Below are 13,733 nucleotides of genomic sequence, written 5' to 3'. Positions count from 1 at the left end.
GGATACGTTATTTAAAAATCAAATTTAAATATATAAATAGACAATATATAAATATAACTAAAATCGATAATAATAAAAAAAAATTAACATTCAAATTACTCTAAATGAGCAAACAAGTGACAATTACATATCTTAAGTTAGGTACTACCCAAAAAAAAGATGGGATGAGTAGCTCAACTGGTTAAACTAGTTGACCTAAGAGTTAAGGAGTTGGACGTTCAGGGTTCAAGTCCGGCCAAAGAGAAAAACTAACATAACAATATAATATACTAACCATTTGCTTATATAAAAAAATACTACTAAAAATGACAATTAGTACTATCCAAAAAAACATCATCACTACAATCCAAAAAACACACGTGTGGTAACATCATACTCTAACATTCAATACCAATACTTTTCTGATACGCGTATCGGAGAAATATCCGACATGTATCGGTTGTATTTTTTTAAAATAATATTAATTGCCGATACTTCTCTGATACGTGTATCGGAAAATATCAGACGAGTATCGGTATCGAGTACATATCGAACACGATACTTCGTCATTTTTGAAGTATAATATAACTTTTTTATGAGCGTGACTAAATACAATTTATTTGATCACGTGACCATTTAAGAATACTTTAGGAATTATTCTTATATGGTCACGTGATCAAATATGATTCTTTTAGTCACACTCATAAAATTTGTTTTTTCATGATTCTCTTAAAAAATTATATGAACGTGTCTATATAATCATACAATGTCTTTTATGAGATACAAGGCCTCATAAAAAAGCAACAGGAAAACAAAATGATGTTTTCTCTCCCCACCCCGTGAATCTTTTATCCTCCTAAATTTCCAATTTTGCCCTTGAAAAAACTTCGGTTCGTAGAAACCGAAATTTTTTTTTGCCTTGAAAACAAATTTCGGTTTCTAAAAACCGAAATTTACTCTGAATTTGTACTAATAAAAATTCGGTTTCTGCGAACCGAATTTTTCTGCAAAGACAAAATTGGAATATTGAGGATATAAAAGATTCACGGGACTTAGGTGAGAAGAGAAAACATCAAACAAAGAGCAGACCAATACAAAGTGGTAGATAGCCACAACAACACATGCCATCAAACATAGTAGTGAATCGTAAAAACCAAGCAAAAACCACACCCCTGGACCACAAAAACTTAGAGCCATGTCGGAACAGCTTCAGAAAATCAGGACCAGAAGGAAGTAGTAGAAGTTAACGCCTAAAGCAAATACAAGGTTTTATTGACCATTCATAAGAAAGACATGGCTCTATCTTCAATCTATGAACACTCCATTTCAAGGACAAAATCTTTATGGCATCGACGAGAACATTAACATCCATAGGTACACTATTAAAAATGCTATCATTCATAGCTTTCCAAAATAACCACAAAATAATGTCACACCAATAAAAAAACTTTTCCTATGCGTCTTGTTAGATTCTGCCCCGTAAAAGCAAAGGAACAATGTAAACAAATTTGGAGGGATTAAGAAATCAACCCGGAGCCAACTAAAATTTTTTCTCCAAACACTTTGCGCAAATTTACAATGCAATAAAAGATGGTTTGTTATTTTCAAACATCCGGTACAACAAACACAATTGACCGATGCCCCATCTTGTAACACACGCCTTCTCACAAGATTACTCTTAGTCAGACTACGATATGAAAACATAAAATTGACTCAGGCATTACTCAATAGAGGTGCAAGGCTTACAGAAGTGTTGAAACAACCACAATATGAACCACTTCCAATTGAAATATTATGTAGAATGGAGTAGATGAATGACAACTATTTTTTAAGATAAATAAATGACGAAAATGAAATTTAGATTGAAGATAATGATTAAAAATATATTTTAGGCTAACTTAAAAAAAACAATCAAGTAATTGAGTTTTGGGTGGCAGAAGTGTAATGTGGATAGTTTTTATGAAATGCTGGGCATACGGGTTGGGGATGGTGTCTCCATGATTCTCAAGGTCACTTTGTTGCTGCTGTGGTAGTAATTGGACGAAGGACAAGCTTGCAGTCACTGAAATTTGAAAGTGAAGCCATGTCACTCTTAGAAGCAATTTGCTAAGAGGATGGACCAGTGTTTGAAAGGGATTCTAAAATAGTGGTGAATACTATTGGTGCAAATCAAAATGGTGCCTCTAAATTTAGTTTGTATTTCTTCTATTATGTTGTTAAATCAAGTTCATCAAACGACAAACAAATATCGGTAACTCATTCTTTAGCTAGGGCGACCAATTATTGGTCTAGTCATACTTATACTTTCTTTAATTGTATTCCTCGTTGTATTGTACATATTACTATTAATGAAATGAATTGATGGTTTTTCTGTAAAAAAAAGAAGTTAAGAACAACATGAAAAACAACTAAGAAATGTGTCAGTGTACAGTGTAATCGGAATAGAGTTAGAATTTGTTCCTCTATTTTAAATCCTTGGTAGTTTTACCATTATTTTCCCCAATAAATAGTTGGAATTGGAATGAAAGATGACTGCTAAGAACACTCTTTTCAATACTTTCTCTTAAGATTCACTCTCTTATTGGGTGAAATCAATGTGAGTCTCATACTTTGAAAATGTGTCCCACTTAAAGTGATCGGATCCAGTGATTTCACCTAATATGAAAGTGACTGTTGAAAAAAAGTGACTGTTGAAAAAAAGTGTGTTTTTAGCACTCCTCATGAAAGAATACTAGCATTGCTAACCTAGCTTTATGAGTATTTACTTGATTAATGACATAAAATAATCTCACAGGTTCCACAAAATACACTATTTTGAGCATTTGAAAAACAGTGATGAAAGAACAATTCTTCATGCATGGCTCCTAAATAATTGATAGCCTCAGTACACTATAAATTTTGTGGAGTATTATACAAAAATGGTAGTGTGCAGAATTAGTTCTAAATTCACAACAGCAAGGTCAAACAAAAAAATGTTGATCAAAACATAGCAGAATGTATCTTTACTAATCTCATCTGTGCACCACTTGCGGTAAGAGCTGGTCGTAGTCTAGATAATGGCTGCATGAGAGTAACTATGATCAATCAAATTATTGCAATAATTTATTGGATGATGAATTAAATGGTAAATTATTTTTTCAAATATGGTGGTAAGTATATTTCAAATTGAGATGATTAACCTAAATAGAGTACCGCTAAACCATTTTTCTAAGTAGTTCACAAGAATTAAAATATCCTAAACTGTAACTTTCCCATAATGAATATCAAAGGAGAAACAAAAAGAAAAATGGCCGCCACACAACGATGCACCATCAATTGAGATTTTCAAGTCCTCCCTTACGAAATACCATCACAAAATTCCATAGAGAGAACAGAGGAATAAACCTGAAGGGAGTGGGAGTCTTGGTAGCATACCTCAACATTCGCTATAATTCTTCATGACTGTCAAGTTGAACTTTTGCCGCTGCCTTTTCAGCTTCATCCAAAACAAAAGCTTTCAATGCTTCAACATCCCTCCTTCTACCTGAAGATTTCACCACATGCAAAAATAAGAATAGGGTTACGAATTACGATCTATGTAACACCACAATTTATATTGAAGGCATATGCGGTGTCCGACACCAATGCGACATTGGCACATGTAGTTTCACTTTTTCAAATTATTCGGTGTCGACGCATCAATGTCATGTCTTGTGTCCGCGTCAAATCTTATTAGTTTATAATCTATCACTTCTCCTTAGCTTTGGTTGGGGAAAGGGGGAGTAGCTATTACAGATAAGTCATATAAACCTAAAAATATAAATCATAAATTAGTTTATGATAAAATGAGCATTTTTGTCACTATATAAAACTAACGTATATATTTTTTCCTTCAAGTGGTGTAAGCTCAGTTGAAAGAGCTTGACTTTGTAACATCAAAGGACATAGTTGAAATCCCACCTGAGATACTTGTAAAGTGGTCATTAGTGCCACCATTATTACTAATAATTTCTCCTTTCCAATTTATTTTATTTTTTTAAAATTATTTCTTCCTTCAAAGCTGATAAAATTGCATAGAAATAAATCATAAAAACCTTGTTATCAGGTATTTCATAGTAGTTTACCTCTGTTAAATGCAAAGAGAAAATCTTACTACAACTGTGTCTGTGAATTAGTTAACTTAGTAGATGACTGACACGTGATTTGAAGATGCATATTACCTGTCATTATCATAAACTCACAGGCATACAATTACATAGACCACAAGATGGTAAGTAGAAAACACAATTCACCATCATTGTTATTTAACACAAGTGACAGGTGACATATTGCACCTTCATTCATCAGGAGAAAGTAGGAGTGAGGGTTTTATTCTGAATTTTCGCATTAGAAAGATCATAATTTGTAGATGGAATGACAATGGGAACTATTGTTTGGTTAACCAAGCATGATATAAAATGATGTGAACCCAAGACCCATAATAACTAAGCCCTTAACATAGTACAAAGGTGCGATGAACCTGATCTTTTACGAGAGAGCAGTGGGGACTGGGGAGGTGTGTGAGATGCTTTTTCGGAGAGTGATTATATGTATGAGGTGAGAAGAGGGAAAGAGGCAGGAAGATAATCAGTTGGGACTTGGGAGAAAATAGGCTTCTTGAATTGCCTGAGTAGGCCTTTGCTTTATTCTACATACTTCTCTGCATTACTAGTCATTTTGACTCATTTCTTCTTGTAACTCAGTAGTCCAAGACTGAAATCATTATTCACTATACTATACTCAGACCTGAACTTTCATGTTCATACAGTTGTATTCCTATTTTTACCATTGATAGTTTTGGGTACCAATCATAGAAGAATTCCAAAAGAAGTTCTGGGACAAGCTTGATTCTATCCTTGTTTCTTGTTTTTGAAAATTATTTGGTTTTACAAACTAAAATTATCAAAAACTAATTTGATGAATTGTGTTTAAAGAATGCATTACAAATGTCTACGTATGCTGTTGAACCAATTCTGAAGATGAAGTATTTGTGGAGTATAATGTGAGTGTGGGGACATATGTTGATTCCCCTGTTTGAGTTAAGTGCAATGAAGGATAAAGGGAAAGGTGTGGCTTATGACTTGGGTGAAGAAGAATTGAGTGATGAATGGAGTGAAACTGAAAGTAGTGATGACTCACTTGAAGGTATTCATTTTGATGATAGTGAGGAAGATAGGGTGGTGGAGTTAGATGATGGGTTTGATGCTGATGTTAATGAGGAAGCAGCATTATTGACCATTGGTGATGCTAATGGAAATGAGTTGAGAAGAAAAAAACTACCCCCCGTAGGTTTAAAGATACTCCAGCCAGTGGCGGATCTTCTTGGGGATAGAGAGTGGCCGTGGACACCCCAAAATGTTATTTTTATAAATAGATATACACATTATATGTATTACTCATTTCACATATCACCTTTGAAGTTTAAAGTGGTGCAGAGGCAATTGAATCTTTTGTAAATTCAAGGTTATAGCTTCCAGTCCGGTGCACCATTATTTGTAATTGTATCGTATTTTATTATGCAAAAATGTTATGGTCATGATTTGAACCCCGTACAGAGGGTATTACTAAAGCTAAAATCCATCAAACCAGCAAATAATTTACGATCATAACTGAAAAAGTTCAATATATATATTTCATGTGTTGTTGGCCCCCTCAATAACATTAGTCAAGCTCTGCCACTGACTCCAGCGGCAGTGGCAGGAACGATAATAGCAGTGCCGATGGAGGTGATAGTTGTAGTGGTGTGGTGGTTTGAAATGATGAGCAAAAGATCATGAAAACAGGTAAAAAAAAAAATGTAAAAAATGTTCCCAGTTGTCTACTAATAGTAGTATTTGAATTGAAAACAACAAGCTATTTGCCAAATCAGTAATCAAACAAGCTCTATCCTAATCCAAGGCAAGTTATACCCAGGAACCATGGATATAAGCAAACATGAAACATCAAAGACACAAAAAGAGCACTCTTCTTACTAAGATATTCCCCTTATTAAACTCATCACACTAGACAAAAGTCTATCATATATAAGTGCTTATGAATATTTAGCCCAACAAGTCTGATTAGTTAGAGCCATTCAAAGTGACCTCAAAGATTAATCTTGAGCATGTGAATAAAGTTCAATCTATAACAGGGCAATTTAGTAGAATCCAATAAACTCATATATTTTACAGGAGGGTAATTACCTTGATATCTGGCAACTTCTTCTCCATCATAGAAAATCTTAAATGTAGGATATGAATGAATATCAACTTTAGAACAAACATCTTTATCTGTGCCAACACAATCAACTTCTCCAATCTCTATTTCATCTGCATTTTCCATTGCCTTCCCCATATCATCCCACAATGAACCCAAATTCTTGCTGCCAAAAAAAAAAAATCATTATTATTAATATTTGGATTTAATTCATATAAGCTGTAATTGTAAAAAAAAAAGTTTACACTGCCAATCATTATAATGGCCATATCATTAAAAACGTTGGATTTTAATCATAAGTCATAACTACCTATAAAGTCACATATGCATCCGGATTCTCTCCGGCAGTTTCTCTCCTACCTTTGGTTCTGCGCTAATCTAGGCCGTTGGATGTCACTCTCTCTCCCTCCCTCCCTCCCTCCCATAGGAGGTGATCCAATTCCGTCACATATATGGTTGGATGTGATTTGTTGACACAATAAAACTTAACAACCTAAAACTTTTTGCAATTCTAATCTAAGACATTGAAATGTGAAAACAACAACATGATCATACGGTTCAAATTAATTGTGGAGTTGAAAATAAAAAAAAAGCAAAGAACCAAAACTCAAAATAGTCTTATTCGCAATTTAAGTTCAATTGTTGCGCCTGTTCATGAACTAGCGATATCCACCATTTCTTTATTGGGATCAATATCATCAACACAGTTCATCCAACATTAAACCTAATCCAAATTATAGAGCTACAACACAATCAAACTCAAACGAACGAAATGTGGAATCGAACAGTAGGTACCACATACCAGTCTCTACATGTGGTTATTGCTCATTTGTGCATCAAAATTAAACTTAGCAAACAAATTTTTTCTTTTTAATAAACAAAACATGAAGCATAGAGAATTAATTACCAATGCTTGCACCAGGGAACACAGAATTTGACAAACCATACAGTATCTTTCTCCTTTATCTGAACACCAAATGAAATTAAAAAATAAAAAATAAAAACCCTAAATACAAACCCTAATTAAAGAAGAAAGAAAGTGAAATTAGAATGGATGGAATAAGGAAGGTACCTTATCGGAGAAGGTGTCGGAGGTTAAAGTGATGACTTCGGAATGGGTAGGAATTGAGAAAGAGAGAAGAAGAAGAAGAAGACATGTTGATAGAATCAGAAATGCGGAAGAGTGAATTTTCATTCTCATGATCTAATCTATGATTTGATTTTGATTTTTTCTCTTCTTCTTCTTCTTCTTCGCAACCGCAAAATTTACTCTCTAGATCTTGTATTAACGTGCTTTGCGCGTGATCATCGATGTTTATATATCTCTCTCTGAGTCTCGTGCCTTGTTCAGCTTAGTAATTTTTGTTAATTTTGTAAAAAAAAAAAAAAACTAAATACACATTCTTCGGCATACAGAAAATATGATTACAGATGATACTCTAGAGATTTTCGAAAGTAGTATCTAAAAGTATTACATCGAAATAACTATGTATTAAAGTATGATTATCTAGCCAATCGACATTTTTATTGTTTTCTTGCCACGTATACCTAAATTGGGGGTGACTTGTTAAGATTGCATCTCCCACATGTCAATTAGTAATTTGGATTCATTTTCTACAATGAGCTTGAGTAACTCTTTGTCTTCGAGCCAAATTCAATTCTGCATACATACCCCAAATTTCAACATCCATCTGAGTCTCGTAACAAACCACCGCACATAACAAGATCCACCGACTCTATAGTAATATGATTAGATGCTACTAACCTAACTTGATCCATATTTATACGAAATTTCAACCGTCGTTAGCATTGAGAACATATGGAATACACAACAAAATTTAAAATATCAACCGTCGTAAGATGAGTTCTCCCTCCCAACAATTGTTTTTTTTTTTTGCATAGGCACTTCAATTCATTTTTTTTGTTGATAGACGAAATGACAAAGCCATTGAAAACTCACACACACAAAGTGAAGTGATCGGGGTTCGAACCCCGGTCCTGACGTCAGACACTAGCAATTTCGGCATTTCTACCTGTCGAGATAGAATTTGTGGACTCAATTCATTTTATTTTATTTTGTATGATTGATAACTACTCATTTTATCACCAATTTTTTTAAGAGTCTCATAGGTTAGACCCTTTATTTTCATATAAGGTCTATTAATTTATCGTCACGTCATTAAATTGGATGATTAAAATTATCGGTTGGTCAACATTAATATAAAATGAAAGGCCAAAATCAAAATAAAAAGCCGAAATTGGATGGAATTCTTAATTGGGTTTTGATTTTTTTTTTTTGGTGTTTTTAAATTTAGAGAAACGTCTTGCAAATTATAAGAGTTGAATGTCTTACGTCAATAAATAATTTTGAATCGCATAAATTTGAGTGAAAATTGAGAGGAGAACTACCGAATCAAAATGAGGGAGAATAGGGGTCAAAGTCACTTAAAGTGAAGGATAAACAAATTGTACAATTAAAAAAAACAATTAATCATTTTGCTTACATTTTCGCATATGCTTCAGAAATGTTTCTAACGAAAATATTTTCAAAAATTGAAGAAAATTATTTTTACTATTATTTTATGTTTAGAATAAAAATGAAAATTAAAGTTTGTAGTTGATTCTTGTGAAAAGAGATAATAGTCAAGTATCTAGAATTCAAACTTTTATATAAATAATGTGTTGTTCTTACCAATCGAATTAAGCTCATTGAGACTCATTTACTAGTTTTTTAGGGATGGTGTTTAATTTACTCACTAAGGAAAACTTGTTCTACTTAAGTGATAACATTTGAAAATTGTTTTGAAACTTTGAAACTTGCACAAAAAATTACTTGAGATTAATGATAAATAAGAGGATTAGGATATTCAAATTCTCTCTTTGTAACTACTTGGAACTCCCTCCGGTCCTATATACAAGAGAAAAATTAATTTTTAGATTATTTAAAAATCTAATATATCTAATCTATAATATGGTCTAAATACATTAAATTCTTAATGAATCTAAAAAGTAAATTTTATCATATATAGAAATAGAGGGAGTAACAAATGTTCTAGCCATAAGAATTGTCTTCCTATGCTATAATTATTATTTTAATTAGTCAAAAAAATAATTTATTTTAATACAAAAAAGTAATGATTAATTTTTTCAATGATTTTTAGAAAAATATGTTTATTTATGGACTATATCCCCACGTCTAAGCTCATTTCATAATAACATCTCGCACCTGGTAATTAAATTGCATAGGAGTATATATTTTGTGACAAAAATTCTTCAAAAAGACATATAATTAGAGAAAGAGGGAGTGTCATATATAAGGTAGGTAGACTCTTATGCAAGACATTATAATTTACATATAACCTCTCCTAATCAAGTAATTTCAAAATTAAATCCAATCTTAAGTCATGTGGGCTGTGAGCTTAATTATATTCATTGACAAGAATATCACATTTTATATGTAGGGGTCGGAATTCGAATACCTAAACTACTTGACAAAAAAAAAAAAAAACTTAAATACGATCAATAAGGTAAGAGTAGATAGAGTATGCAATTCACTAGTTGTGTAAAATTAAGTCCTCATGGTGAATAGATCTACAAGTGAAGGAACAATTATGGTGAATTTTTTTTTGTTTTATTCACTATATAAATTCCCATAATAATGTGATAATTATCTGATTAACACAAAACATGAATAATGATTAACAAGAACAACAAACAAAAAGAGAACATTACAAAAATAAAGCCTAATAAATTTCTAGCTGGTTCTAACATCTTCATAATCATGTCATGATTGTCACAATATTTTTAGGAATAATTTCCAAATCCAATTCTGTTCTTCTAGTGGCTTACAGATGAAGGTAGTATAACAGACTCATGTTGTGCATTAAGGATGCTTTTCATTATATCCTCACTCACTCCAAAAGCAGCAGCAAGTTCAGGTCCCATCATGCTTTTCATAAGTGAATTTGCACCAACCAAAAATTGTGGCTTATTCTTCTTTGCAGAAGTAGTGAACCCAAAAAAGTCTAGTGGTTCATCACTTACATTTGCTGCTATTTGACTGAATGCAAAGTATCTTGGTATGAAGAAAACATCTCCTTCTTTTATATGTGTGTCCATTGCAAGGGTTCCATTTGGAAATGCTACTTGAAGTCTACCTACACCTCTGACCACTATGCCATACTCCGTTGCGCTTGGATTTACATGCGGTGTCATCATCGTTCCCTGCCATAAAAAACCGATACTTCATTATCATACTCGTGGTCATTGATATTTATTTATTATAGAATAATATCTAGATAGTCCAATCAAGATTTTGAAATTTAAAATATCGAGTTTGAAATTTGGACCGTCTGATCTTGATTAGTCGATCAAGATGTAGTTGACTGCATGCAGTAACGGTTTGTGACTTCACATAACCTAGATCATTGCGAATAACTATTGAACAATATTAGGCTTGCTTACCGGTTTGAGATTGACGTGATAAATGGCAATGCCGGAACTTTTGAGTGGTGCATAATCGGAACCGTCAATAGAAACGGTCCAACCATGACTGTTTTTGAAATCTGGTTTTCTATCATACAGGTTGCAAGAGTGAGGGGATTTACGAGCAACCTCGACCTTTTTATTATTTTTTATCTCAAACCCAAATACAGATTCCAATAGCTTCCTCCAAGACCAACTTGTTTTTTGCTCTACTTCATCATTATCATCTTCATCTTCGTCTTCGTCGTGATCTAGCATCATTTTCTTCATGTGATGCAGTTTATCATCCTCTTTTAGTTGAAGGAATTTGGTCCATAAACTTGAGGCTTTGACATGTGACTCACCTACGTACACAATTGGACCCTCATGTTGCCTCGTGAAGAATTTCGTCAAATCTGCTGCTGATACCTACGATCGAGTTAATTATTAAACACATCGATTAATTTGTTAGCTACAAAACACTGACACTGATACAAACATCAGACACGACACTAACACGGACACATAGTGAAATTTTTACATTTTTAGTTATCTTACGTTAAAAGCGCTTTCAAGGATTTGAGGCTGGAATCCGGAAAGTACTGACACTGGATTGGCTCCCCCTCCAATATAGAAAGACTGCAAACATATAACCATACCATATTAATGGATTAGCAAGGTTAATCAAATTATTTTGTCAAAAAAAAAAAGGTTAATCAAATTATATATAAAGGTATTGATTGATTATACACAAATATGTATTACCTGGTAAGCACCTATTCCTAAACTCTCTGAGGGATCAATGCTGCAAATAATTTCAAGCTTTTCATCCTCCCCAGTATTCAACAAATAGAAGGCAGAACCTGCTGGTATTAGATACACATCCCCCTTCTTCAATTCCTTCTCTGCCAAGTCACCCTCATATATGAATCCCACCTTTGCTTCACCTGAAAATCATTTTCAAGTTTACTCCTAAACTCTCAAATTTCCAACATACAATTAAAGCTAGGCAGGAATTACATCTTCGAGTTTCACAAGTGATCTCAACTTATCCCCCGGGCCGCACCTCATGACCCAACAATGGTATCAAAGCCTGGTTCATTATGGTGAAAGAAAGAGCGGGTGCGGATATTGGTGTTGGATCAAAGATGCAGAGTGTCTCACACTTTAAGAAAATATTGTTAGCATGTCAGATGACTCATATATTCACTCTTCTAGCAACCAATGTGGGATTGAGTTTGAGACGCAAATATAAATGGTGGATGGCCCGATCAGAAACCTGATAGCAGGCGTCCCAAGAGATCGTAGAGGAGGCTCTGATACCATATTAGAATTGAGTACTGAGCCAACCTTACAAAACCGGCTTGTAAGATGAGAATTATCTCTACTTTATAAACACATATTCATGACATCTCCTTTTAAATCATCTCATTGTCTTTTGAATTCTATTTTACATTTTCTTCAAATTCGACACACACGCACAGTAGATTACCACACAACTTATCGAACTTCACAGTCGAACTAACTAAACATTCCGAAAAAACATAGTAAATAGTTAGTAGCTAAATCTAAATGGATTAATAATGGTATGATATATACCTGAACGGACGAATATGATGAGAGTGGAATCAAGATATTGAGGAACAAAAAGTGAGTTTGGTTCCATATCAATGATACCAATGTGCAATCTTCTTTCATGAATTTTACCATAACTCTCCAACACTCTCATTTCCCCTGCATCAGTATTCACCATACGCTTGTAATTTTTCATCAAGAACAATTTTCTTGGCAATGGATGATCATTTTCTTTATCTTCTGCCTCACACATTCCCATTGTCATGGACAAGCCATGACAAACAATAAGCATTAACAAAAGGGTGGCTTTGTTTCTCATAATTAATGGTTTTTTTTTCCTTATAATTTTATGTTAACTTGAGTGACAAGGAAGAACAAAGAGAGTATATATAGAGTTTTTTTTTTTGGAGAGACACGTGTGAGACATGTAGAAATTTAGGGATCTTGTTGGCTATGTATTGTGCTTTTTTTGGAGAGAAACATTCGATCAAGGACAGACAAAGTCATATGATTTGAAAACTTCTACTCCATTACAACATTTTGCTGCTTATTAGGTGTTCTCAATTCGGAAAATGAATTGAAAAATGAGACAACTTTCTAATAATTTATTTCAGGCTTAATCCATCACACTCATAATTTTATTTTTTTAAAAAAATCGAACTTTTTAATCTTTTAAATGTCATATTGTTGCAATTTTAGTTTCAACTCAGATTTTTTGTTTTAGAAGTAATGATTTTTTTTTAATCTTGAAAGTGATTAGTTTTTCCCTCGAAAGTGATACTATCCATTCAATATTAAAATTAGGAGAAAAAAAATCATCACTTTTCCCGTAAAAAGAAAAACATCATCACTTATGAGACAAAAAAAATCATCATTTTTAAGGTTAAAAATTTCAATTATAACTAAAATTGCAACAAATGTAATACTTAAAAATTAAAATGTTCAATGTTTTAAAAAGATTTTTTTTTTGTGAGCCTATAAAAATAACCGATCAAAAATACAATTAAGCATGTTCTTGAAACCGACTACACTCACAACATTAATCAACATGTTACATGTCTTCAATATTTTGTGTCAAAAAAATGTCTTCATTATTATTTTGTGTTAGAAGTCCTACGTTGGTTAGAGATATGACATAGATATAGCTTTTATAAGTGTAGTGCAAATCTCAACTCTCAAGCTAACTTTTGTGGTTGAGTATAAGCCTCCAAAATTCTAATATGGTATCAGAGTCTATCCTAGATCCATTTGTTGTTTGTTGCGGAGACCTCTCATATTTGGGCCACCCGTTGTTGTTGATTCCACGTTCCAACTTGTTCAGTCCTAGACGTGAGGGGATGTGTTAGAAGTCCCACATTGGCTAGAGATATGATATAGATAACCTTTATAAGTGTAGTGCAAACTTCAACCTCAACTCTCAAGCCAGCTTTTGTGGTTGAGTATAGGCCTCCCAAATTCTAATATTTTGGTTGGTGGTTAAATTGGCATCACTACTGATTTGA

At 33.2% G+C, this 13,733-nt stretch overlaps 2 protein-coding genes across 3 annotated transcripts; both read right to left on the bottom strand.

Annotated features, from left to right (window-relative positions):
- Positions 1–2,774: 2,774 nt before the first annotated feature.
- Positions 2,775–7,540, bottom strand: LOC123893990 (protein disulfide-isomerase 5-1). 2 transcript variants are annotated; one of them, XM_045943844.1, is made up of 5 exons: positions 7,265–7,540; positions 7,100–7,158; positions 6,180–6,358; positions 3,394–3,502; positions 2,775–3,039 (listed from the first exon to the last, which is right to left on the bottom strand). In XM_045943844.1, the coding sequence occupies exons 1-4, from the start codon at positions 7,391–7,393 to the stop codon at positions 3,405–3,407; spliced, it is 465 nt and encodes a 154-aa protein (XP_045799800.1). In that variant the 5' UTR covers positions 7,394–7,540; the 3' UTR covers positions 2,775–3,039; positions 3,394–3,404. The 2 variants fall into 2 exon arrangements, with proteins under 2 accessions (XP_045799800.1, XP_045799801.1); XM_045943845.1 differs by having other exon boundaries at positions 2,775–3,053; positions 7,265–7,534.
- A 2,413-nt stretch (positions 7,541–9,953) lies between these two features.
- Positions 9,954–12,550, bottom strand: LOC123893988 (vicilin-like seed storage protein At2g28490). The gene is made up of 5 exons (XM_045943843.1): positions 12,256–12,550; positions 11,422–11,603; positions 11,215–11,295; positions 10,657–11,085; positions 9,954–10,416 (listed from the first exon to the last, which is right to left on the bottom strand). The coding sequence occupies exons 1-5, from the start codon at positions 12,548–12,550 to the stop codon at positions 10,030–10,032; spliced, it is 1,374 nt and encodes a 457-aa protein (XP_045799799.1). The 3' UTR covers positions 9,954–10,029.
- Between the last annotated feature and the right edge of the window lie 1,183 nt (positions 12,551–13,733).

This window comes from Trifolium pratense, linkage group LG7 (genome assembly GCF_020283565.1).
Source record: "Trifolium pratense cultivar HEN17-A07 linkage group LG7, ARS_RC_1.1, whole genome shotgun sequence".
NCBI classification, from domain to species: Eukaryota; Viridiplantae; Streptophyta; class Magnoliopsida; order Fabales; family Fabaceae; genus Trifolium; species Trifolium pratense.
This window is presented reverse-complemented; position numbering and strand designations above follow the sequence as displayed.

Bases quoted from the DNA above. Each gene is read 5' to 3' on its own strand.
- LOC123893988 (XM_045943843.1), bottom strand. From the start codon at position 12,550: ATGAGAAACAAAGCCACCCTTTTGTTAATGCTTATTGTTTGTCATGGC. The intron at 11,296-11,421 runs GTAATACATATT...ATATGTTTGCAG, and splicing joins TAGGAATAGGTGCTTACCAG to TCTTTCTATATTGGAGGGGG. The intron at 11,086-11,214 runs GTAAGATAACTA...ACTCGATCGTAG, and splicing joins TCCTTGAAAGCGCTTTTAAC to GTATCAGCAGCAGATTTGAC.
- LOC123893990 (XM_045943844.1), bottom strand. From the start codon at position 7,393: ATGAGAATGAAAATTCACTCTTCCGCATTTCTGATTCTATCAACATGT. The intron at 6,359-7,099 runs GTAATTAATTCT...TTTTTTTGGCAG, and splicing joins GTTCCCTGGTGCAAGCATTG to CAAGAATTTGGGTTCATTGT. The intron at 3,503-6,179 runs GTAATTACCCTC...TGAAATCTTCAG, and splicing joins AGAAGTTGCCAGATATCAAG to GTAGAAGGAGGGATGTTGAA.